This window comes from Balaenoptera ricei, chromosome 2 (assembly GCF_028023285.1).
Source record: "Balaenoptera ricei isolate mBalRic1 chromosome 2, mBalRic1.hap2, whole genome shotgun sequence".
In the NCBI taxonomy this organism is placed as follows: Eukaryota; Metazoa; Chordata; class Mammalia; order Artiodactyla; family Balaenopteridae; genus Balaenoptera; species Balaenoptera ricei.
In genome coordinates, this window is record NC_082640.1 from 174,633,033 (window position 1) to 174,659,694 (window position 26,662).

Consider the following 26,662-nt stretch of genomic DNA (forward strand, 5'->3'; position numbering starts at 1 on the left):
TCAGGCCAATGGAACAGCTGTTATATAACATGAAGTTATGAATTCTGCGGCTCAAGGCAGACCACCACCATGGCTGTTTTTAGAGAGCCAGTAAGATGAGCTGATTTAAGGAAAGTGAAACAGTGAAACAGATGTAATGACCACTTTCTTAGGCATCCATGTGTGGGTTTCACAAACTAGGACTGGAAAATTTAAAACTCCAGATCATTTGAAATGGAAATGCTTTCCACACTCCGTGCCGAAGAACATCAACAAAAACTTAACACAGAGATAGGAGGTCTGTTTGCAGCTGTCAGTTGGTACCTTCTGCCATTAACCAGTCTGGGACTGGCAACGTGAAGGAGCTATGGGCAAGCCTGCTAGGAAATGGAAAGAAAAGAGATGAAAGTGTTTCAGACTAACTGAAACCAAGCGATAATGATTTCGTGAAAAAAAGGAGCATGTACACCGTGACAAATCCGCAGGCAACCCTAGTTCTACGGAAAGAAATCTAACAACGGTTATTAGGTATTGAGAGGTCCTCGTAAAACTATTGGTTAAGTAACTAAGTTTCTAATATAATTCCAAGAAATCAAGTAACTCAGATATATTTAAGGTGACAGGATCAATACCAATTCTAGATTGGACATCATGGGGCTATACTTTCAGACAGTGATTCATGTTAGTGATTTATTATGCCTGCAATAAGAATAAAATGAGGGAAGTGTGGTGTAGTAGGTACCAGAGAAGCCAGTCAGCGTCAGAGACCTTGACCTTCCTGACTTCAATAGCTACAGGACTCCGGCTCTTCATCCCTGCATCTCGGTCCCTCACCTGCAGTGAACACACGACTTGTTCCATCTACCTTACTTGTGTGGGGTGAGGATCAAGTAAGGGGTGTGAAAGGGCACTGGGACATGCAAGCGTTCTCTAATTATAAGGCCTTCTCCTAATTTCATGGAAGGTACAGTGATGGAGATAAGCATAAGGTATTATGGGAGCATGGCGGGGATGGAGAGGCCTGGGACCTGCCAGCCTGACTGTCTTATAAGTATTTCAGAGACTGCCCTAAAATCTGGCCTTTTCATTTCGTAATATAAAAATCTGCAGATTGACATGTTAAAAAAAAAAAGGTTGCAAAGAATGATCCTTTCTCTAGATGATAAAAAATGTCTTTAATAAAAGGAATCATCTCCCTAGACATAAAAAAGTACCTCTCTTACAGCTGAAATCGCTTTATTAGGAATGAATAAAATGTGCCTGAATGAATAAACAGATCAAGAATGCAGATTTACATGGCAACAAGTGATGCAGCAAGTTTTATACTGTCTGTTCAGTACTCGAGAGGAAAGACTCCCAGGGGTAAAACACTGTTTACATAATCTTTATAAATATCTCTTCTTTTTATACTTACCATACTTTGGTGTCATTATGTACAGCCGAGTGAAAAGATGAACTCCCACTCACCTCTGAAATGCAAGAAGCGCCTTTCTCTGTAGGACCTCCTGCATCCCTCGCAAAGAAGCTAAGAAAAGGGTTCAGTTAGTCAGTGGCATGGGAGATCAGGGAGTTTCTGACAAATAGAAAACTCATCACAAAAACTAAACGTTTGACTGGATTAAGAGCAACAAATTCTGGGAGCTTATGCGCCCAGTCCTGTCCCAGGCACTGTCGAGGATGGGAAACGAAGGCCGGGTCAGCCTGAGGCCCTTGCACTTGTTGGGCATAACTGTGGAACCATGCCAAGGCGAGAGTGGGAGTTGGCTGGTCACTCTTGGTACCCCCAGGAATAGCAGCCTGTCTTCAAAAGACCAGCTGGGAACTCCAGAGAGGAAAACATTCTCAAGGGCAGGCATGTAATTCACGGGTGAAGAATGGCTCTGCCAGAATGGAATAGAAGAGATTCAAGCACCAGTGGGTGGATTAGATGGCCTTCAGAGTTCCTTCTGGCACCGAGAACCAAGGACACTAGCCTGATGCCATGGAAGGCCAGTTTAATTCACGGTGGCAATGGCTAGGACCTTTAATACCTTGATGTGAACACCAGGGACAGACCGGGCAAACCCAACACTGATACCGGAAAATCAGCTCAGCACTTCCCCTGTAGACAGCATGTGAGAAATGCCACCTTAGAGTCTTGTAGAAACTAAAAAGGTACTTTTTACTGGGACAACAGAAAAAGTCCTAGAGGAACCTGTTTATGGCTGCACCTGGAGGTGGTCCTTATCTAACAAATCCAACATGGCAGATCCCATCCTGACATCGCTCTGAGGATGCTGGAAGGCTGCCCAGAGCTGGATGTAGCTGTAAGCCATGACTAACTCAGAACAACAGTGAATGAGCTAGAGGCACCCAGAAAGCTGTCCCAAGTGAACCATGGATACAGATGAGACCCAGCAGGGTCACGTGACTCTCCCAAAATTACAGGGCTAATTAGGTGTAGAGTTTCAACTAAGAACTTATATGGATAAATATATGGTATTAAATTTACCCTTCACTGAAAACCTACTATAGTTAAAAAAATGTTCTGGGTATTGCCAGTATATCAAGTGTATATGAAAAATTAGCAAAAAAATCTATCATTGAAAATCAGTTGATATGCAAAACTTCTCCAGGGTCTTTGATATTTTAGGGCAGAGGAAAGAAAGATTTGGGGTAACATGTAAAATAAACTATAGCAAAATTACAAAGAAAGCAAAAGAAAATGAGTACCATAAAAGTCAGGGTAGTGTTTTCTCTTAAGGGGGCTTGTGATTGGGAGGGGTACGTAAAGGGCTCCCAGGTAGCTGGCAAGGTTCTATCTCCTAAGCAGGGTGGTGCTTATAAGAATATTTTCCCTTATACTAATTCACTGAGTTGGACAATCATTTTTGAGATTTTTTTTGGTATTTGTGTTACATTTAACAACAAAATGTAAAAGGAATAATAGAAAGAGTTCAGAAAAACAATTTACCAATTTACCCTTTCTGCAAACATATAATTGAAAACTCATTAAGTATAGAAAACATAATTAAGATTTTTTTTTTAGCCGGAAGCCCATCCACCAAAACAGTAAATACATCCCAAACGTGTAATGTCACTGCACGTGCTATGAGCCGCTATACTACACATGTACGTATCTGTGAATTAAAATGTGCAAATGGGGACTTCTCTGGCGGTCCAGTGGTTAAGACACCACGCTCCCACTGCAGGGGGCACGGGTTCGATCCCTGGTTGGGGAACTAAGATCCCACATGCTGCGCGGCACGGCCAAAACATAAATAAATAAAAAAGTTGTTTAAAAAAAAAAAAAGTGCAAATGGAGAAGGGGCAGGTACTGATAAATCAAGGGATGCTTTCTGGAGGAGGTGGGCCCTGAATGCTTCTACATTCCTAGCCTAAGACCCAACATCCCTCCACACGGGGAGAGCTCAGGCCAAGCGCTGGGGCAGAGTCAGGTGAAGGCCGGGTGGGGGGAATTCTCTCTCAGGGCCCTGCTCACCTCACTCCTCAGGACAGACCCCTACACCTGCCAGCTGGGCACCACCAGCACAGTGCACCTGTGAAGAGGGCCTGGAAGCCGGGGCACGGGGCCTGCATTTCTTCCCTCCCATTCTCCGACCCGTCCAAGCAAAGAGGACAGCGGTGGCAGGTCCCCACGGGACGGCACACGAGGAACCAGCCATGTGCCCTCCTGAGACAGGGGATGGGCCCGTCCTGCAGTGCAGACTTGGCGGCTCCCCAGCTCCCGTGGGCAGGGACTTCGCTCACCGTCAGTGGCCTGCAGACTGTACGTAAGCCCCAGGGCCAGGTAGCCTTTGGCCTTGAACTCTGACGTCTTCTCTCCCGCATCAACGACGGTTTTGGCAAACTTCTCAGCCTCTTCCAACTGAAAAACCAGGTAAGTTAAAAACAACACCAACATCCTGCAGAATTTCTAACATGAGTTCCCGTAAGCATCTGCTGTCCTAAGCGATTTCTGATGAGTCACTGTGAAAATAACTCCCAGATCTTCCAGTTCCACTCTGGTGATTCTGTTTTCTTTATTTGAGCTTCTCAACAGTCCTCAGGATTCCCACCTTGCCTTTTTGCTTTAAACCTTTCCTTATTGCTTTTTTGCCCTCTTTTCCAAGGTCACTTCCATACTTGGTGGGGCTCTTTGTCGTCTCTATTTTTCACTGATTGGCTCTGTAATTAGATTGTGCTAGGTATTCAGAAGTTATATATATATATGTATGTATAATTTGTAAAGAATAAAGTTCTTGAAATACTTTGTGCTTGGGTCTTTCCTTTTTTGCATGACATAAAGAATCTTTTAGGCTTGGATTCTCTTTCCCACAAGCTGTTAGAAATTTCAAAACTCCATCTATTTATTTTACAATACACCGCACACAGACCTCGCACTGGCAGATTCCAATGGGAAAAATGTGCACCTGTAAACTACACCCACAATAAGACCTTTTGCACAACTCACTAGAGGCAAAAATAATAAGATTTGCTCCTTCGGGGTATGGTAAGTGTTGTTGTTATTGAAGCTGGGTGATAGTACATGGATGATAGTTGATTATACTCTTTACTTTTGTGGTATTTGGAAATTTTAATGATAAAAATGTAAAAAAAGTACAGAAAAGATTTGTTATTCTCATCTTGTAAAAAGGAGTCAGGTTTATGTTAGGCGTTATGGTGATGAACGATGCCATCGCTGGAAGGAGTGTGGCAGAGTCACAGCTGGAAGCTGGCATTTTCAAAACCGAAAGATTCGGTCCACTGCTCCGGCCACTCTCGGAGCCTGCCTGCATGTCCCCTCACTTGCCACACCAAAGTGTTAAAACCTGCACGGACCACACAACACCTTCACGGCTGTGTTTCAGGTGAGAGCCACATTTCAAAATGTGTTTTTTCTTCCACACTTTCCCAAGAAAAATTTGACCAAAGTAGGACACTTTCTTCACAATGTTTACTTTCGCCCTGCTGCGTGAGAATAGATGGAAAAAAACGAGCAGCAAGGACCATAATGGTAAAAAACCTTAGCCAGGTGCCTCAGTCTTTTGGGCAACTTCTTCTTATCACTAACCTTGACATGAAGTTAGAGAAAGACATTAAAACTCCACCGTATGTGGCGATCATCTATACATCGTCAGCGATTGTCTGAGTTTTCTAGTTTCTGCTCAAACAGTACATTTTTGAGGTACTACAACTGTTACAAATCAGGCTCTTCCCAGATTCAAAGCTGAACAAGCACATTTGAAGCGGAAAGCCTCTGTGCAGGAAGAGGAATGAAGGAAGTTGGGATTACACATGAGCTCAAGTAGAGGTTGACTCTTGGCTTTACAGAAAAACTCAGGCTCTCCTAAGAGGGAATCACTGAGTGACACAGACTTTTTCAGTCCCATATGACTTGCATACAGGATGCATCTGAGTAGGAATTCCAATTCTATCTTACCATTTCTACTTTTGAAGCACATTCCCATGAAAAAGAAAAACCTGGAGTTGTAATGATTCCCCGAAGTCCTTGGGGTGGGGTTGAGGCCTGAGGAGGGCTGGAGCCCAGGCCAGAAGCCCGGGGCTCTCAACAGCCTTGCTTTTGTGTAGCTGATGAACTGCTACTATTTCCCGTCTGCCTAGGAATCAAAAGGGTGGCAGCCCCCGCACACGCGGAGGGCCCCAGCCCCACTCACCCAGTGGAGGGAGCCCATGCACAGCTTTGCGGCCAGGAGCGGGATGGTGGCGTCGTCCGGCTTCAGGCGGATGCACTCTTTCAGCACCTTCACAGCGCGAGCAGACTTGGCAAAAGGAGATCATTTCTGTGAAACTCAAAATTTTTGACAGAACCAAACACTAAAGCCTTCCCAGTGGCGTTTCTGGTTAGGATACCATCTTAATGAGGTTTTCCAACTTTCACCCAATGAAGCAAGGGCCTGGGGATGGTGATAACCTGAGCTTGGAACTTTGGGGGGACCGGGGAGTAAACTGTGGTTAAAACAAGTGAAAACGCTGCCCCAGAATCCCCCTACTTTTATTCCCTACTTGTGTAGCCATTGTAAAAGTAAGAAAAAAATAAAGACAGTGGAGGTTTACGTTATTATAAAAAAGAAACTATCCAATTTAAAGCATACCATTCAGAATTGAAAGCATACCACTCCACTTAGCCCAAATAATCTTGTGTCTCAGACTTTACAATTCACTAAAGGGCCCAAATTAACAAGAATAACAGCGGCTATTATCTTTATTGAGTGTGTTCGTTTTGGGGGTACTATGCTAAACACCTTGTGGGTATCATCTCACTACCTGATGACAATTCTATGAAGTCGGTACCACTTCTCCATGAGACGGAAGAGGAAGCTGAGACACTAAGTGACCTGCCATCGGTCACACGGCTTTGAGGGCAGCACCAGACCTCTCTCTCCACAGCCCTTGCTTTCAACCAATACCATACACTGCCTCATATTACGTCTTGCTAAAGATAATTAGCAGATTTCCCCCGCCAGGAATAGTTTACACTCTCAAATGAGTGAAAGGGGTCAGTGTGAAGAACTGACCTTAGTTTAAGCCACAGCTTCAGATAAATAAAGTTACAATGACTAGAAAAAGGCAAGAATTCCAAAATTTTCTTCTCATTGATGTGTCCATGTTGGCCCCAAATAATTAAATTCGATCACTCATTTATAAATGACCACAGGACAGTTTCAAATAACTGGTGTAGACATCTACCAGGCATCACGTCATCCCATGAAATTCAAGTTAACCATCAACACAGAGGATTGCATGTTCCAAAGGGAGACTCACTTTTCCAGCAGCCATGAGTGACAGAGCAAACTGGTACCAGAGGTGGAACTCCTCAAAGGCAAACTTCATGGCTCTTTCTAAGCACTGGTTTGGAAAGAAGAACAAATGCAGACAGGTAAGAATTGCCGGTGTTGCAGCCGGACAGGTGTGAGCTTGCATCTGTGCACACTAAGAGAAGTCCTACCAAATCTGCTTCCCTGGAATGCTTAAAGCACCCTCCTCCTCCTCCACCGAACCCCTCCCGAGGAGCCCCCTGAGGCACCCCACTGGGCCAGAAGCCGCGGACAATCCACCATTGACTACAACACAACCCTTGATCCCAAGTAGCTTTTCATCCAGTACAGGCAAAGAGGCAGGTACACAAACTACTCAATACAAGGTCCCAACTGACAAGCGCCCCAAGAGGAGGAAACAGAAAGTACTGTGGGAAAGTGGTCACGGGGATCAGGAATGGCATCCTGGAAGACTGGTACTTGAGCCAGTTTTGTTGGATGAGAAGGGAAAAAACACAGCTATGATTTGGAAACGGTACTCCAGGAAGAGGGGGGACAAACAAAGACGTGGAGGCATGAAAGAGTACCCTTTGACATGCCCATGACAAGTGGTCCAGTATAAACCCAGCTGAGGGCACGGGGGCCAGAAGGCAGGCGCGGCTGGGGCCACGTCACTGAGAGTCTGACGTGGCGGCTCCTTGTCTGAGTTGTTCCATCTCCCTCCCCCTCCCCAGCTTTGGTTCTCCCTCCTCTGTGCTCCCAAAGTTCATACCTGTGTTAACGTGATGTCTTCACCCTCCCCACCCCACCCCAGCCCAGCCCAGCCCAGCCCAATCCCACTCTGAGAAACTCTCCAGGGCAGAGATCCTGGCTTCTCTGTCTCCTCAGTCCCCTCCCCGAGGCGGGAGATCTACAAACACAGGTCACTCAGTCAATGAGGAGCCTCTGGTTTCTGCGCAGAGTGACACGACCACGTCAGAACCTAAGGAAGATCACGGGATGAGGGGGGTGTATGACGAGGGGGGTGTATGACCAGGGTGGATGGAGGCCAGGAATAAGGCGGATAGAATGGTCCAGGGACTTCAGAAACAAGGACAGAAGCAAGAAATGTGTCTGAATTAGAATCAGCAAGGAAGGGCCACCCAAGGCAGGAGCGGGTGGCTGGTGAGTGAAGGGGGCCCCCAAAGTCTCCGGCCTGCATACTCGGGAGCAAACCCATGGCACAGAAGGTCTGTGTATGCAGGTGTGTGTGTGTGTGTGTGTGTGTGTGTATTAGAGAGAACGACAGAGAAAGAGACAGAGAGAAAGAGAGAATGGGGAGGCAACCTGAGGGGAACAAGCAGGCAGAGAAGAAACTGCAGAGATGAATTAGAAAGCCAGGCCCCTGGAACAATGGGCCTCTCATGTAAGGCCTTCTCCCATGGAGGCAGGTTCCATAAGATACAGAGGAGAGCCCAGTAGGGAGCTGTCCTGCTCAGCCACTGTTTTCTCTCTAAAGATGGAATGAGGTGGTTGCTGGGAGGGAAGAAAAAGAACAGGGCTAGGAGTTTTTTAAATGAACAGAAAAGCTTTAAACAAGGACAAAAGCTTCAGCCTGAGAGGACAGAGAGCTCCCATCAGGGGCACCTCAAAGACTGGTGTGGACCTGCAGTGGCACCTTCGGCACCACGTGGCCACTTGTCTCCAGTGACGCTCCATGCAGCCCGGGAGCAGAGCAGGAGGGCGGGGGGGGGGGTGCTGAGGATTAATGGATGGACAAGGGGGGGGCCAGGGGGCTGGGGCTGAGAGACAAAGGAGCCGCCGAGAAGGTGACACTGAAGGTCACGATACAGGTAGAGTGAAGGGGTGAGAGGAGAGGAAAGAATTCCAGAACTTTAAATGGTAGTCACAGAGAAAGTCACAGCAAATATTACGCTGGCTGGTTTACTGTGAAAACCTGCCCTAAAAAATATATTAAAAAGCGAAGTATGAGCAGTCGATAAGCCCATGCTAATGATGGTGTAGGATGTAAAACGGACACTTGTTCCCTTATTTTGATCACACTGGAAACACACGTAGTCAAAAACTCGGGGGTGGACATGTGACTCCATCCTAGACCAGGATGTTGGCAGAAGTTAAGGGGAGGGCATCTGCAGTTGGCATACACTTTGCCCTCAGCCCTGGTCCTTCTTCCGCCCGGGACACAGACTCAATACTGGAGGTGGGGCAGCCAGGAAGTGAGAAGCATGAGGACAAATGCTACTCTCTAGAATGACTGAGCAGAAAGGGAGAAGGTGCCAGGCCTCTGATATCATGAGATGCTGCAGCTGCCTCTCATCAGACTTCCTGCCATGGGGAAAAAATAAACTCATATTTGGTTAAGGCACTCACTATATGCTGGTTTTGTTAATTACTTCTGGATACACCTCTCACTAATAAAAACACTGAATAGCAGAGCTGGGATCTGAATCTGTCCCCAGAGCCCTCTTACCTGCTCTGCTACACAGATGAGCAACAAGAAAGCATTACTGTGCCTTTAAGGAGCACAGTGGGTGTAAAAAGAGGAAAGCAGCTCACTGAGAAGATCAAGTGGGCAAGATGGGGTGGTGCGGGAAGACTTAACCCAGGTGTGGGGTGGCATGGGCTGGGAACATGTGGGGGAGGACAGGTATTAAGGAGAGAACGCCAAGTGGCGAAAAGCCAACAGTGCTTGGAAACTGATTTAGGGAAGGGGGATGAGGGATGATGAAGAAGGAAACAAGAATGATGATCACAGAATTAGGCAAAGGAGTCAGTATGTGGAGAGAAGTAGGTAGATGATGATCAAAAATGAGGTTTGTTCTACAGCTCCACTCAAGTAATTCATTGCAATACAACCACTAAGCACTTAAATATGTACACAGAGACATTTAAAGGTTTAAGTGCTTTTCTGCCTCCTTTGGTGAAGAAGAATGATAAATATCAACTTCTTTCCTGATAAACAAAAGGAGCTCACAGCTGAAACAGTCTGTTCTGAATCAGAAAGCTAGATCCTATAAATAAGTGTGCATCCTTATTTTCTTTTGCGACAAAGGCTAACATACTCATATCCTCAGTGAGAAACATTCATGGAAGCCTAATTGGTATAGGGCTCCATTCCAGGTGCTCCAGGGAAATACCAGCCCTCATAAAGAGTGGACTCAGAATCGCGGGGCTACCAGGGAACTTGGGAAGCATCTACTCGAAGTCTCTTAACGGAAGGGACATTTGTCATTTTGGCTGCCTATCACCTCAAAACTCTTCTGTTGGGGCTTCCCTGGTGGCGCAGTGGTTGAGAGTCTGCCTGCTAATGCGGGGGACGCGGGTTCGAGCCCTGGTCTGGGAAGATCCCACATGCCGCGGAGCGGCGGGGCCCGTGAGCCACAATTACTGAGCCTGCGCGTCTGGAGCCTGTGCTCCGCAACAAGAGGGGCAGCGATGGTGAGAGACCCGCGCACCGCAATGAAGAGTGGCCCCCGCTTGCCGCAACTAGAGAAAGCCCTCGCACAGAAACGAAGACCCAACACAGCCATAAATAAATGAAAAATAAATAAATAAATAGATAAAAAAACAAAAACAAAACAAAACTCTTCTATTTATTTTCAGGCAGGGGTTGGGGTAAGGACACCCTAGATAAAAGGGGAACAGACTCTGCTTTCCAGGTGCCAAACCTAAGGGTGAATGAAGGAGGGAAGCAACTGGAGTGTGTCACGTGACCTGAGCCTGGCCAGTGAGATGTTCCTGCCAGCGAGCTGCATCCAGAGGTCTGGGCAGGGGGCTGGCCGTTGGAAGTTGTTTTCCGTGGCGACGCCTGGGGGCTAGGGTAGCAGCTGGGTTGGTGGAGGCCCTCCAGAGTTAACAGTATCCTCCCAAACTGGGGCAGGGGGCTTGCCTCCTTAATTTCTGCTCACCCCTACTCTTTAGCCTTCTGTGGATCCTGCGTGCTAAACGGTATGCATTGGTAGATGCATGCCTTTTCTGCCTGAATTAACAAGTCGGGTCTATTACCTACAACCAAGGCTCTGAAGGTGCACCCAATCAAATGCTTCAGGCCCCTCTGATAGCACCCCCTACCACCCAGGCCCCAACAAGTAGTTGTACTACTTCTGCCTGAGAACCTTCCAGAATAGGGAATTCATGACCTGTACAGCAGCTAGAAATAAAGGATCACCACAGATTAAGTGTGTGAATTTGGGCAAGCCAATTAACTTCTCTAGACCCAGATTCCTCACTGTAAAATGAGAAATATAATAGTAATTAATGTAGAGAGTTATCAGGAAGATTAAATTAGTTAATACATAATAAGCAACAGGAACAGTACTTCAGATACAGGCTAGTAGGTGCTAAAAAAAGGTTAGCTATTACCTAAAATTAACATTTTATATTAAGAGAGAAAATGGAACATGACATCTATCATTTTACCCAAATTTAATATATGAAAATTCAAACGTATAATACATTATATCAGAAATAATTATTTACAAAGCGTTTCCTCATTTTAGAAAAGGATTCAATCTGAGACCCTTGAAAATAAAGTACTACTTTATGGAACCAAACTGTTAGAATACATGTTTATTTCCTTAGTAAGTGGTATGGACTAAAAGTTTGTGTCCCCCCAAAATTCTTACGTTGAAACCTAATCCCCAATGTGACCGTGTTAGGAGGCGGGGCCTTTGGGGTGGATTGGGTCATGAGGGCGGAGCCACAGAGAGATCCCTTGCCCCTTCCGCTGGGTGAACAGCGGGCAGTCTGCGACCAGAAAGCGGGCCTTCACCAGACATCAAATCTGCCAGTCATGATCTTGGACTTCCCAGCCTCCAGAATTGTGAGAAATAAACGTTTGTTGTGTACAAGCCACGCAGCCTGTGGTATTTTGTTACAACCACCCAGACTCGCTGAGACAACAAGCTCTTTGCTAACACTGCAGCCAGGTGCTCTTCTAATTGCTTTACAAGAACTGCCTCGTTTGCTGATCCTAATGACCCAACATTAGGGTCCAAGCAGGTACTGTTACATTTACAGAGGAGGGAAATGGAGCACAGCTCTGCCATGTGACCATGCAGGGTCTCAGAGAGCTGCGGCAGATCCAGGATCTGCACCCAGGCGGTCTGGTGCCAGAGCTGGAGCGCTTATCCATAGCACTCCACCGCCTCTGAGACGTTAATTACAGATAAGCCACTCCACTGATTGGGCCCACCCGTACTGCATAAAGCGAAGCATAGCTAAATAAAAGCCTCCTAAAAATGCCACATGTTCCCTGAAATATTTCCGAGATTCGACAATATTTTTTACTGCTGAGGGGCCCTCGCTCCTGTGTCCTCTTGGGGATCCCTGAAGCTCTGAGGACTGAAGCTCTGCAGAATTTTCAGGAAACTTCACAGATCCCAGAGATGTCCACCAGCACCACAGTGGCCCACCTCAAAGGTGCACAATTTGACAAAGATGTACACAGGCCATGGTTTCCTCTACACTGCAGATCTTACTCCTCCCAGCTCGGACCCCATTCTCATAACTATAACTATCCACATCCCATTATAAGCCGTCGGGGTGTCATAAAGAGAGTTAGGAAATGCAAACCAGCAATTACAAATTAACCCTTCACCCCAATTCAAAAGTATTTGCGCTCCGGCCTCAGAGCCAATGGCTCTGTCTTCCTGTGGGCTCTTGGCATGCTCTATACAATGACGGCAGCTGGCTCTGAAAAAGTGTCCAGACAGCTCCAGATGCTCCTGGAATCCTGACGCCCAGCGTACCGCTAGGCTATGTAACACGTCCTTCCCTATGTTCCTGTAAACACTGAGATTATATAAATCTCTAAGCACTCAGGTCGACATACCTCAATCACAAAGGAAGAGAATGCACCAAAGACCAAAGGGAACTTGGGGTGTCACTGGAGCATCTGCTATCCACAGCCTCTGCCCCTTAGACTAGGTCTTTGCTCACCCCAATTCTGTTTGGCTATCCCTTTTAAGCACCTTAAACACACATGTATGTGACAGAGTAAAAATTTCCAGTTTTTTTTTCTTCTTAAAAATTTTTATTATTACTATTCCTGTTCTCTGTGAGTTAATTGCCTTTGATATAAATAAGTTTGGTGATAAAAAATTTTTATTATTGAAAAATTTCAAACACAGACAAAGATAGGGGAAATAGCATAATAAATCCCCATGTACCCTTCACCCTATTTCAACTACCAACTCAATTCTCAACTCTGTTTCATTTATATCCCTACCCATTTCTCCCCAACATATTATTTTGATGCAGATCACAGATAGCATAACATCTTGTCCATAAATTTAAAAAATTCCAGTTTTAATGAAGTAGGGAGCCTGGGAACAGAATATATGCTATAAAGTGAGATAATTCACATTTCAATAACGGTTCCAGTCTAAAAGAAGTACTAATGAAAATGGAAGAAGATGTAGGTGTTGCAGGATGGAGACAGACGGGAGTGGGGTGCATATAAGAGGCGGCTTCGGCCCCCCAGACCCAGCCTGGCTGGTGGCTGGAGAGGAAGAGCAGAGGCAGCACGAGGTCGAGAGGAGAGCAGCTTGTGCTGACGGCAGCGGCTCTAAGGTCAGACTGCCTGAGCTTAATCCAAACACCTCATTCACCAGCCAGAGGGTTGTTATAGGGTTAAAGGAAGTAATACGTGTAAAATGCTTAGAAGAGTGTCTGGCACAGAGTGAATGCAATAAACATGCTACTGCTGATGTCGCTTTCATGAACCAAAGAAGTAGTGGATTCTGCTGCCGGGCTAGATCTGCAGTGAGGAGCCCTGGGAACGGGGCTGGGGTGCCAATGGAGGGCAGAGGGAGAGCGGAAGGGAGCCCCTAATTGGAAAGGGGGAGATGAGAGCGGGCCCTTTTCCACTTCCAATGTCCAGAGGAGAGACGGCAATGTGGGCCTGGGGAGAGGGACATGGACTCCAGATCTGCAGATCCCTGAGTCACCCACACAAAACAGCAGGTGACATCTCCAAATCATCTCCCTTACAAGAAAAGATGATGGATTTGGCAACAGTATTATCTCTACCGGGAAAGACAGGCCCATTTGCTGTAATCAGACTACTGCCACCTCTCTCTAAATCCCAGATAACATTCATTTAATACCAAGAATATTTGGTAGAACAATAATTAGACTCTAACTGGCATCCTAATCATTTGAGTGGTAGTCAAAATGTCACTTCCAAAAATGTTATTTCCTCTTGGTAGCAAGAGCTCATCCTTCCCAGTCTCCTATTTTGGCTGTTCATAAATCAGCCATCTCTGAGGGGGCTCCAGGGATGAGAAGTTCTTCTGGCAGAAGAAAAGGATTTAGCAATTACCTTCCTGGTATGCAAAGCCCAATTACACGAACTGGGTGCATGGCAGTGACAGCTGTACGATACCACAAGCAAGGAAAAGCCAATGTCTATATTTGGAATTCAACGGTGAGATTCAAAAGCCCATGGGGGAGGGGGCAGGAATAAAATAATCAGATACCCCTCAAATTTAGCCTGGAGGGGAAGTCTAAAATTCATCACTATTAAAATAGAACAAATAACATAGAGAACTGTCTTCATTATTCACCTTTGTGGACAGGTTTGCCATATCCTGCAAGTTCTCGTAACCTAGATCCTTCGATTGATTAGGAAGGTTTTCTTTTCTACATGGTGTATACTTAATGAATCAATTAATAAATGTAATTCCTGGCAGGTGTGTAACAATTTTTAAAAATTTAACATGGTATATGAATAATATTTCATTTCCTTACTTTAACGATGAAAAACTATCTAAGCAATGAAAAACTATCTAAGCAATTTAGACATTTTGGACCATTATCTTAGACCCACAGATTTATATAATCAGAGAGCGTGTTGACCTTCGAGATTATCTCGTCCCATTCTTACTTTACTAAGTACATGGAAACCAAGACCCAGAGAGAGGAGATAGGACCGGCCCAGGGTCACACAGTGGAAGCCCTGAAATTAGAAGCCAGGTCTCATGATGCTCAGGTCAGAGCCCTTATTTCTAAATTAACTGCATATAAAAGTACAAATTAGAGCGGAGTTTGAGAGATCTACTCTCCAAGGAGTCTGGGGCCAGGAAAAGCTTCTTCTAAAAGGCAGGCTGATGGGACTCTCAGCTACAAATAAAAGTCCTCCTACCCAGTTTTGAGAAAACATAGACAACACCCATCAAGACTTGCTCAAGTTTTCTCCCCTTAAACTGGAAATAAAATAGAGCAAACCCCACATCCGTGCCCCCGCTTCCCGTTTCTCTTTTTGCCCTGAAACAGCGATACGGCTCCAAGCAGAGGAGTGTCAAACCTTTATTACTTCGGCAAATGCTTAAATTAGAGGCCAACGCTGCCTCTGGCCATGGTGGGAGGAGTAGAGAGTGGGTTGTTTTTCAAAGGTCACAGACTTTATTACAGAGCGTGAACGCTGGACGCCACCCTCCGGCACGCCCTCCCTTCAAGGATGTGAAGCAACTGGATCAAGTTTGCACAGTGTGTAAAGGGTCGCCAGGTTTCTGCTCAAATACCGCTCTATCTGCTCTTTTGCTGATGTAGCCCTTTGTTATTCTTACAAAATGAATCCCTAAATTCAGGAAATGGGCATTTCATTCCTCTCCCTCCTCCCTCCCCAACTGCCCTCACCTTTTGGTCTTAGTTTTCAGTCCTCCCCTGGCTCTGGGCACCAGGGACTTCAACCATGGTTGCCCCTTGACACACACAAGATGTAGGGAGGGAAGTAAGGAGTCCCAGGTGCTCCCTAGAGGTGTGTCTTACACAAAGTAGGTGTTCAACGAATGCTTGAATATAGGTCGAATGTTAGGATCCATTCTTCTGGATGTCCTTTAAGGGGGGCAACAGACAAATCTTCATGACCTTGGATTTGGCAATGGATTCTTAGATATGACACCAAAAGCAAAAAAAGAAAAAAATCAGTACACTAGACTTCATCAGAATTAAAAACTTGTGTGCATCAAAGGACATTATCAAGAAAGTGAAAAGACAACCTACAGAATGGGAAAAAGTATTTGCAAATCATGTATCTGTTAAGGTTTTTATACACATTAAATAAAGAACTCCTATAACTCAACAACAAAAAGACAAACAGCCTAATATAAAAATGGGCAAAGGGGACTTCCCTGGTGGTGCAGTGGTTAAGAATCCTCCTGCGAACGCAGGGGACACGGGTTCGATCCCTGGTCCAGGAAGATCCCACATGCCGCGGAGCAACTAAGCCCAGGCGCCACAACTACTGAGCCTGCACTCTAGAGCCCACGGGCCACAACTACTGAAGCCCAGGCGCCTAGAGCCCATGCTCTTCAACAAGAGAAGCCACCGCAATGAGAAGCCCACGTACCGCAACGAAGAGTAGCCCCCACTCGACTCAACTACAGAAAGCCCGCATGCAGCAATGAAGACCCAAGGCAGCCAAAAATAGATAAATAAAACAATAATTTTTTAAAAAAATGGGCAAAGGTCTTGAACAGACATTTGTCCAAACAAGATACACAAATGATGAATATGCACGTGAAAAGATGTTCAACATCATTAGTCAATAGGCAAACTCACAATGAGATACCATTTCACACCTACTAGAATGGCTATAATACAACAACAACAGCAAAAAAACAAAAACAAAAAATAAAAGCGTGGGTGAGAATGTGGAGAAACTGGAACACTTGTGCCTTGCTGCTTGGAACATAAAATGGTGCAGCTGCCGTGAAAAACAGTTTGGTAGTTCTTCAGAAAGTTAAACATAGAATTACCATGTGACCTGGCAATTTTACTCTTGGACATATACCCAAAAGAACTGAAAGCAGGAACTCAGATACGTGTACACCTGTGTCCATCACAGCATTATTCACAATAGCCAAAAGGTGAAAACAGTCCACATGTCCATCAACAGACGAATGAATAAACAAAATGTGGCATATACACACAATGGAATACTATTCAGCTATAAAAAGGAATGAAGTTCTGATACACGCTATCAGATGTATTATTACAACATAGCTGAACCTTGAAAACATTAGGCTAAGTGAAATCAGCCAGAAACAAAAAACTAGTATTGCATGATTCCATTTGTATAATGTACCCAGAATAGGCAAATTCATAGACACAAAAAAGTAGCTTAGAGGTTACCAGGTTATGGGGGTTGCGGGAATGGGGAGTATTGCTTAATAGGTACAGAGTTTCTGTTTGGGGTGATGGAAAAGTTTGGAAACAGACATAATGGTTATGCAACACTGTGAATCCAATTAATGCCACTGAATTGTATATTTTAAAATGGTTAATATGGCATTTTTTAAGTTGAAAAATTTTTTCCCTTAAGGGCCATAAGAAGAGAACAATGATGCTTAATTCAAAAAACATACCCGTAATGGTGGGAACATAGATACCTGTGGCCATGTCAGTAGCTGAGATTCTTCAGGGCAGGCCTGTCATTCAAAAATGATGTAGTTGATCCCTACTGGGCTGACCCCCAAAGCTGGACCAGAGTTGTGATCTGCACCAGTCAGTGCTCTGCCCCAAGCAGGGCCCACCTCTTCCTCTGCTATTTCCCAAGTAAATGACCTTTAACCTTTGGGCCTACCTGGGGAAGATACACTCACTGCACATCCAGGGACAGTTTACCCCCAAACCAAAGAAAAGCAGGATGAGAATGTACATTGGTTTTGAAGCACGGGTGTGTTCAGCAAGTTTTTATTGTGCACCTATCACGAACCAAACGCTCTACCTTGATTTCTCAGAAGTCTGCGGCTCCGTTTGCATCAGGCCACCCTGATGCCTTCTAGGGACCCTGGCATGTAGGTCAAGGCTGGGTTTCTGCAGAGTGAGTGGGGCTGCATGAAATACCAAATGTTAATGTAAACTAACAAATGATAGGCCGGTTAAAGAGATGTCGTTAGACGTTCAAGTGTTTTTTACAAGGCTCCCTGATTAAGTAAGTGTTTGGGGTAGGGATGTGTAGACGTCCCTTCGGTACAAGCACTATCCACAGTTCTACCCACAGAACTATAAAGTTGTTGAGATTTACCATAAACAAATGAATACGAATTCAACAGGAAAGATAAAAATACCATTTCTGTCTTTAAAGCTGCCATGTCTATGTAGAGGGGATACACACACCCTTCAAAAAGGACCCCAAAACATTCTGTCAAAATGGAGCCATTAATAGCCAAATTCAAGAAACAATTCCTTAGCAGCTTGGGTTCATTCTAAAAAACAGAGAAAGCGGTGCTTGTTGCTTTACTTTTAATAGCGCAGGTTGTCATGCCAACTAGTGCTACTGTTTAAAAAGGGGGAGAAAAAGAAGTGTTCCTTCCTACACAAACCTTTCAGCAGGGCTTCACATCAGTCTTTAAAAACATGAAAACTCCTAGCACTGGAGATACGGTAACCATTGCGCTTATATTTAAACCTGTTAGGATGAGGATGTGATGCTTCTTTGGTTTGAATTCCCTTTGCACACAGCGCTCCTTGTTCAGCATCCGACTGCACAGCGCCCCGAGAGAAAGAAAGGCACCGTGTGGGCACACAAGAAAGCAGCCCATCTTGAGATGCGAGGGGAGCCTTCCCTCTTGAACCACAGAGACAGAGAGGAGAGTTTTTTTGCAAAGTGGCTCTGCTCCCCGCCTAAGCACAGTTCTGAAGGGGGCGGAGTCTGCACAATGCTTACGACACACGCAAAGGTGTCGTGACAGGAGGGACTAAGAGAAGATGGGCTGGGAGCCACCCAACCCTGTCCCTGTTGGTGCGGGGGCGCCCGGGCCCGGGCTAGCCGCGTCCTGACGCAGGAGTGTTGACGCTGTGCGGGGACAAGAGAAGGGAGGAAGGTATGAGGACGGGGTGAGAAGGAGGCAAGACCTCTTCTCTCACAGCGGCCTGGTGGAGGTGAACTCTTCTGCTCATGAAAGATTCCACCCAGAAGAAAGGAAGATTCCTGCAGCGGCGCAGAGGCAAAGACAACCTGCTCACAGACCAGCTGGAGGGTGATGTGCCAGACACGTCAGGGCCTGGCAACCTGGCTGCATGCTTTCCACCCAATAGCCTCGCCCCCTCTCCTGCCTCCATGAGAGCAAGGCCTCACGTCCCTGCACCTCCGTGACCTTGATCATGAGGGTGTCCCTCTGCTCTTAGACTTAATTCCTATCAGGCCCCGAAGAGCCAATTCATACGTCAGCTGTTTGTCATTCTCCCTGGCACCCCCAACCTGCCAGCTCTGCTGCACCTGGCCTAGTCCCTTCACCTGCAATTATCGTGCCTTGCTCTATCTAGTCTTCTCTAACTGGTTACTTTTCCATGTGTTGCTTTCTGATTTCCCTATCTAGACTGGAAGTTTCTGGAAGACAAGAGTGTTTTTGTATACTTAGTTGCTTCCCACATGCCTGGCAACTCCTGGGCACACAGCGGTAGAAACAGCACAGCAGCACACGGCTGCTGTTTAATGAGCTCTACGTGTAGGGCTCTGTTCTGAGCACTTTACAGGAATTAGCGAATAACCCTCAGAATGATCTGACATAGGTGTGATTATTATTCCTATTGTACAGAAGGAAAGACTGAGGCACAAGTGGTTAATGACTTGCCGGGATCACACAACTAGTAAGCGGCAGAACCAGAACTCACATCGAAGCTCTCTGACTCTAGGGCCTGTGCCCAGGACACATGAGATGGCTGACCCAGGTTTGGGGGTTGAGGAGGCAGGGCTGGGGTGGGGATGTCAATGGAGGGGAGGAGAAGGATGCGGAATATCCACAATAAAACGTCTATAATAACTGTCCCGTTCCTTGAAACTTATATAGATGTACATGCACTTGTTCATAAAGAGATATAGGACAAAGTGATCTCTAAAATGTCAGTGGGTAGTCAACTATTTCAGGAGAGAGGGATTCTCAGTGACTTTTTTCTTTTCCATGTTTGTAGGTAATGCTTGATTCTTCAAGGAGTCTGCTGGGCTGTAGCACATGGCAGAAAGACAACGAAGCTGTTTTCATTATAGGAGGAAAAGGAAAGCAAAACAAAATAAAAAGAGGGAGAAAAAGAAGGGGCAAGGGGGACAGCCATGAAATGTTTCTCAGCAGAAGGTGTTTGAGAAAGATCACTGTGGTGACGATGCAGCAGATGAAGACAGGATATAAACAACGGCCACGTGAATGATAATGATAATCCCAACATCCGCGGGGCCCAGAGAAATAATGTAGGAAGTTTAAAATCCAGTTACTCCACGGCAGCACTGCCGCCACGGCCAAATGTCCACCAACTGATAAACGGAGAAACAAATCGTGGTCTATCCATACGATGGGATGTTACTCGGCCATAAAAAGGAATGAAGGACGGATACTCGCTACAATGTGGATGACCCTGAAAGCATTATGCCAAGTGAAAGAAGCCAGACACAAAAGGTCATATAATGGATGATTCCATTTATATGAAATACTCGAAATAGGTAAATCCACAGAGTCAGAAAGCAGATTAGTAGCTGACAGGGCCTGGGGGGAGGGAGGAATGGGGAGCAACTGCTTAATAGGGACGAGGTTTCCTTTCAGGGTGATGAAAGTGTTTTGAAATTAGAGGTGCTGGTTGTACAACAGCATGAATGTACTAAATGCCACTGAACTGTACCTTTTAAAATGGCTGAGTGTATGTTATGTAAATTTACCGCAATTAAAAAAAAAATCCAGTTAGCCTTTTAACCTAAAGTCCTCAGGAAATGGAAGAGCAGATGAGAAGAAAGAAAGGAAGGGGGGGAGGAAGGAAGGAAGGAAATATACAATACAAATTGGGGGGAAAAAAAGGGGAAGGAGGGAAGGGAGGGAGGGAGTAAGGGAGGAAAGAAGGGAGGGAGGGAGGAAGGAAGGGAGGGAGGAAAGAAGGGAGGGAGGAAATGAGGGAGGAAAGAATGGAGGGAGGGAGGAAAGAAGGGAGGGAGGAAGGGAGGGAGGAAGGAAGGGAAGAAGGAAGGAAGGGAGGGAGGGAGGAAGGAAGGAAGGGAGGGAGGAAAGAAGGGAGGGAGGAAGTGAGGGAGGAAAGAATGGAGGGAGGAAGGGAGGGAGGAAAGAAGGGAAGAAGGAAGGAAGGAAGGAAGGAAGGGAGGGAGAGAGGGAGGGAGGAAGGGAGGGAGGGAGGGAGGAAGGAAACCCCAGCAAATGAGGGAAGCGGGACACTTGAAGTCATAGCCTGAGACCAAGGGAGAGGGGTCCGTGCTCAGCCAAGGGCGGACCAAGACCCTCCTCCAGGAGGTGAGCTCTCCAAAACTGGGGCCAGCCCTCGAGATGCTGTGCACCTGCGCCTTCCTCCTAAGACAGCTCTACTTAGATCTGCTTCACTGTGGCCGCCAAATGTGCACTGGGGGAAGCTCCATCTGCAAAACTAAGTAGAAATAGCAAGAAAAGCTAAGGCCAAGGATTCAAATCCTTCATTACTGGATGAGACCCTGTGTGGAGAACCCCCGGCAGCAGCCAGCCCAGATGGCAACTGCCTGCTGCTTGGCTGCCTTCCTCTAGGCTGGGAGCCGCTCACGGACAGGGACCCCGCCTCGCCCACGGCTGCATCCCCGGCCTGAATCACAGCCCCTGGCACAGAACCAGGGGCTGCATTTATATGTGTTAAAGAAATGAATGTCCTCTATTATATATATTTTTGATCCATCGATTTATATGTTTAATAGATAAGACACAGATATGGTACGAAATTCAAAAGGCTCCAAGGGATGTACAGTGATAAATTTCCCTTTCTTCCACCGTTCTGCTCCAGCACCTTCAAGGCAATCCCTGACGCTGTTTCCACTGTTGTCAATGTGACTAGAGCATATTCTGAATTGCAAAGGCTCCGGCAACCAACCGGACTACCCAGTGACTTGGGCGTCAGGTCATCACCACGAGATGAAGCTACATGTGATGTCAAGGTGAAAGTCATCTGGCTGAAAACAAGGTCCCAGGATTCCGTGCCGGGCAGAGGCACATGCCAGGGAGCTGCTGGCTCGCGGAGGAATGCCGCTAGGATGACAGCCGTGCCCCTGGAGTCATTTGTGGCATGACGAGAAGCCTGTGGGCAGGGGCCATCCAGCCTGTCAGCCACGCCAGCCACCTCAGGCTCCTCACACCTGTTGCAGACACAGGTGAATTTCAAGCTGGGGACAGGTTCTGTTGCTACATGATGGGAGGAAAGCAGACGTGCAAACCACACTCAACCTTGGCCTCCGAGAAACTTTTAGTGGTTTGTCGTGGGTGGAGGGGAGTTCACCTTAAGAGAACTCAGCTGTGAGCTGGGTGGCACTCTCCCCACAGATGGGCTCCTTGGTGGAAGCGGCTGACAGGAACTAAGCTGGCCAGAAGGAGAGGGTCCCAGGAAGCCAAAGCCCCTGGGATGGTAAAGAATCTGGGCCAATCCCAAGCCTAGGCAGTGTCCCAGGGGGTGTACCGTGTATGACAGGAACATCTGGACTCATTGCCTTATCTAAGCCAGATTGCGAGGGCTTTTTTTTTTTTTTTGAAGACTGAGTAACCATTGCCCTGTATAGTCACCAAACCAAAGACTAAAAAAAGATCCAAGCCACGCAGGCTCATCTGTTCTCCCAAGGCTCCTGCCTAATGTGGCGATGCACCGGCAGGCAGGCTACAGGGTGAGCTGGGTGCTTATCTGATTTCAGCCAATCTGTTACTGTATTTCATTCCCTGTCCTCGTGCCCAGAGGCTGTTGCAATGTGTGTAAATTTAGAAAAAGAAAGATAAATAACATGGAAAAGTTCATTTTAACAAAAGGAGTTGTTTTTCTTCCCTTCTTTCTTTTTACTCCACTAAAGAGAGGATAAAATGATCTTGTTACTGATTTAGCCCCTACCAGGGTGGATTTGGCATTCTGGGCGGGGACTCAGTAATGCATAACCACAGCCTCAGATTAACCAGCTTGTTCTGAAACTGTAAAACTGTCAGGCTTCCATCCTAAATGCTTCTTAGCAGCTGAGGGCATGAGACGGCAATGCCTGCTACAAGATCTGTAAGCAACTGGGGTCTCTTCTGAACAAGTAAAAGACTCTACGTGAAGACGGTGTTTACTCCCCGTGAAGCCTGTACCAGCTCACCCAACGTACACTGTGCCGGAAGTTGCCAGTGCACCAGGAGTTATGCATCGATACTTTATATAAAATAAAACCTGTTTTACAAGGAAATTAATATCACACATGGGAGATTGGGGTTATGGTGGAAATTACACTGAAAGAGAAACTGCTTGAGAAACGCCTGCCTTCTCTCATACATGAACTCACCCCAGTGGGTTTACGGACCCTTGGTAGGAGATGACCACCAATGAATTCCACCACTTAATCGTTTAGCCCAATTCGCATTTTGCAGAGATGGAAACCAAAGTTAAGTGATGGGCCCAAGGTCACATGTCTGCCAGCGACGGGGGGCGGGGGGCGGTGGGGACAAGACCAGGTCCCACAGCTCTTCACAATGCTGGTACCACCAGCACTACCCACTGCTGGAAGTCAACCAGACTCAAGGGCTGTACCTCTGACAGCATCTCATACTGGCCTCTTCTTCCAAGAGCGATGGTCAGTAGATCATAGACCACAGATGCGCTCTGTAAACTGATGAGGCGGTCGCTCTTGTGCTCAGGTATCCTGCTCAGCACAGCGTCCCGGTTGGCCTGAAAACAACACAGAAGAGAGAAGCAGACGGTGAGCCAGCCCGTGCACACAGCTGTCACCTTGCACAGAGAAGCCATCCAGGCTCTCCTGCCCCTGAGAGCTTGCCGAGGGTCTGGAGACAAGGGCACAAATGAGCAAGGGGTCATTTATTCAAAATCCCCAGAGCACCACGGCACATGGTAACATGGTATTATCCAAACGCTGAAGGCCTGGTGGGCACTTGTCCCTGTCAGCAGGCGTCTGGAGGAAGCTTTAGGAGTCGATGCAAAGCAGGGTGGTTTCTCCTGGGCTCGGGTTCACAGACAGCCACGCTGCAGACACAGCTGCGCTCTGGGGCAGCAGAATCATCCATCAAGTGAAGCCCTGCTGCGCCTCACTTGTAGATCCTGTTTCTGCTGTACATTAAAGAGTGGGAGAAAATTCCCAGCCCCACACTTCCCATCACCAAATGGTGTCATCAAGTTCCATCAGTCCCACAGAGATACAGCGTACTTTTCCTCTCTCACCCAAGCCACGTTCAAATCCCTATATGACATCTTCATTGGAACAGACTACAGAAACGAATTCAACTTTGTTTAGGGAAGCACAAAACAGATGTACAAGAGACAGCAAGAAGCAAACGGATTTTTGTTTTAAAAGACGTTAGCACAGAGGACCCAGGAGAACACCAGGGCATGCCTATTTCACTCCCCCACTGCTTAGCACAGAAATACAGCAGGTGCATTCAAGCTTATTCATCTCATCTATCTAGAAATCAACCACTCTTCACAGTGACTTGTTTTCATTACTTTTGAAATTTCTCCCCCGATTCCTCCAGACATATCACATGTACTGGAGACTCTAACCATAGCTCATTTTCCTTTTCTCCCTAATAGGGAGTTCAGTATCAATAAAGTTAGATTTTTCCTGTCTTCTTTTCCTTGCTAATGAACAGAAGTCCATCCCTAGGAGCACAGAAAGGGCCCCTCCGTTCTCCCCATGGAAGTGGCACGTGCAGGGCGACGGTCACTGGTCCAGGCGGGCTGATGTCTACCTTCCTGCCTGACACTCGGAAAGGCCACGCACACAACCTCCTGCTCACTAACGAGGTGAATGCTTTCTTTCGTGTGAATCCAAGGCATTGCCCTGTAGCCTCCTGTCAGTACTTACTCATTTTAAAACTCCTTACTCTTAAATGTCAAAGACAAATAAGAATATATAAGACAGGCCACTTCCTACAAAGTGAGTCATCTCTTATGGAAACAAGCCTGCTTTTGAAGATTTCATTCTAAGTTTTTCTTGTTAGGAGTGCCTTTCGAGCCAACAAAAGAAGCTCTGAGGAAAATACGGCCTGCTGTAAGTGGTCTCATTTTATTTATTTCCTCTAAATGTTCCATATTGAGATCAATGCCTGGGAGAGAAGGGAACAAGACAAAACACCATTTAAGAGAGATTTTCAGGTTATGCCCAAATGCGTTTTTTTTTTTTTTTTCTTTTTAAAAGAAAAAGTCTATCAGTGCTTTTTGATTAAAAAGGTACAATATAGAACCTCAAACAGGTCCACAAATAATAAATGTCCCAGAACATTTTCTCAGTGGTAGTTGTACTAATACGGTGCTGATAACCCCTTTCTCCTGGGGAAACTAATTTGACTTGAGGTAAGAATGCAGTTCAATTCCAAATGAGTTCTTGTAGGTGGAGGGACTATTGACAAATTTATGCTCCTAAGTTAAAATTAGGACCAGTAAAGAATACAATTTTCTCAGATACCAAAAAAGCCCGGCAATTCTCATTTTGGTTCTGAAATTGAGCACATCTATTTTCGGTCTAAAAACTGAAAAAAATCAAGTAGTCAAGGGAAGTGAAAAAAGACTTCCAAAGGCAACTGAATTTAGATTTCTACCTACGTAACTATGGAATGATTTACAGAGACAACATAATCATTTTGGTTGGCAACCTAGTCCTTCATATTTACTGTCATTGGATTTCACCATCCTCTGAAGAGACTTCCTGGAAATTAAACACGACACAGTCAGATTTGACTGTCTCCAGGGGACCCGAACTTTGAGTATTACTAGTTTCTACCACTTCAAGGAGGGAGCAGGAGAGTTGGGGACATCACTCCCAAGACAACAACACTTAGAGCGAGCATTCTAGAGATGTGGCCATGTTTCCCAAATTCCAATCTGGAACACACGATCTGACAATAGGACTCAATACTTTCAATCAGAATTGTCCAAGAAATCGAAAGTGTATGCTCACCACGCTTTCAGAATTTTTACCCCGTTACTAACCAAGTCTGCCCAAAGGAAGCTAAGTGCCAGGTTGTGAAGAGTCCCGCGATGAGGCCTGTGTGGGCAGCCCCCCCACGCCCCCCCCCCCACCCACAGAACTGATGACGGTGAGACCTGCCCGTCTGAACACCAGTTACTGGAGGCCACTGGGCGCCAGCCTGTGCACATATGTGCCTCCACGTCTGTGCCAAGGTAGAGTAGAGGATGTAAATGACACCGTCCTAAGTCACCAGCTGACAGTCAAGGAAAGATGAGCCGCAGGGGCAACCTGTTTCCTTCAGAGGAAGTGGGGCCAATGATGTCAGTGAGCTTCCAAATAAAAAGAAGCGGTGACTCAAGCAGTCTCGCTCTTATAAACATCTCGGGGCCATTACACAGAACAAGAAAACCCAAAGCTTTAACTTAAGGCAAGAACGCTACGCTGCCTGCCTAATCCCAGCCTCTTTGCCCCTCTTTCACTCAGCACACAGGCATTCCTCTTGTGCTCCGTTTCTAAGTCTTTCTCCCCGAGTGTATTTCACGCCTCCATTTAAACTGTCTGCTTGGGGAAGAAGGGAACACCTTCTCTTGCTTTAGTTACGACTCCTTTTCCTCCTTCTTTCTCCTCCTGCCTGCCTGGTGGGGTGGGAGTTATGGAAGAAGGCAGGATGCTCTGCTAGAAGAAGCAGCAGACCACTGCATGATGCCTCCATTCTGCCTGCTCTGGGCCTCCGGTCCCTCGTCTAAATAACTAGGTGGATGTGAGGACCTCTAGGTCCCTCCAAGTTCCAGGGGCTTGCTGTTCTGCTCAGCTGCTCAGCAGACACCACTTACTTGCCAAGGTATTAACTACTATAACACAGATTACTCCAGAATGTTTCAAGCCGGGCTGTCATGTCTAGCGATACACAGAGTAGAAACCCAGTAAATGATGAGTGATGAAATTGTAGACCTACATTTGATATCCTGGCCAAACACTAAGAAAACATTTCAAAGGAATTTGATGGTCTGGCAAAAACTCCCTCACAACA

The 26,662-nt window shown here is 46.3% G+C and overlaps 1 protein-coding gene across 6 annotated transcripts in view; it reads right to left on the reverse strand.

Annotated features, from left to right (window-relative positions):
- The window catches only part of TTC7B (tetratricopeptide repeat domain 7B), a 240,709-nt gene that overhangs the window by 95,574 nt on the left and 118,473 nt on the right, over positions 1 to 26,662 (reverse strand). For all 6 annotated transcript variants that reach the window (XM_059914822.1, XM_059914821.1, XM_059914820.1 and 3 more), the window contains 5 exons: positions 23,241 to 23,378; positions 6,745 to 6,828; positions 5,637 to 5,741; positions 3,730 to 3,847; positions 1,447 to 1,504 (listed from right to left, as the gene is read on the reverse strand). In XM_059914822.1, coding sequence (XP_059770805.1) covers positions 1,447 to 1,504; positions 3,730 to 3,847; positions 5,637 to 5,741; positions 6,745 to 6,828; positions 23,241 to 23,378 — 503 coding nt within the window. The remainder of the gene's footprint in view (positions 1 to 1,446; positions 1,505 to 3,729; positions 3,848 to 5,636; positions 5,742 to 6,744; positions 6,829 to 23,240; positions 23,379 to 26,662) is intronic.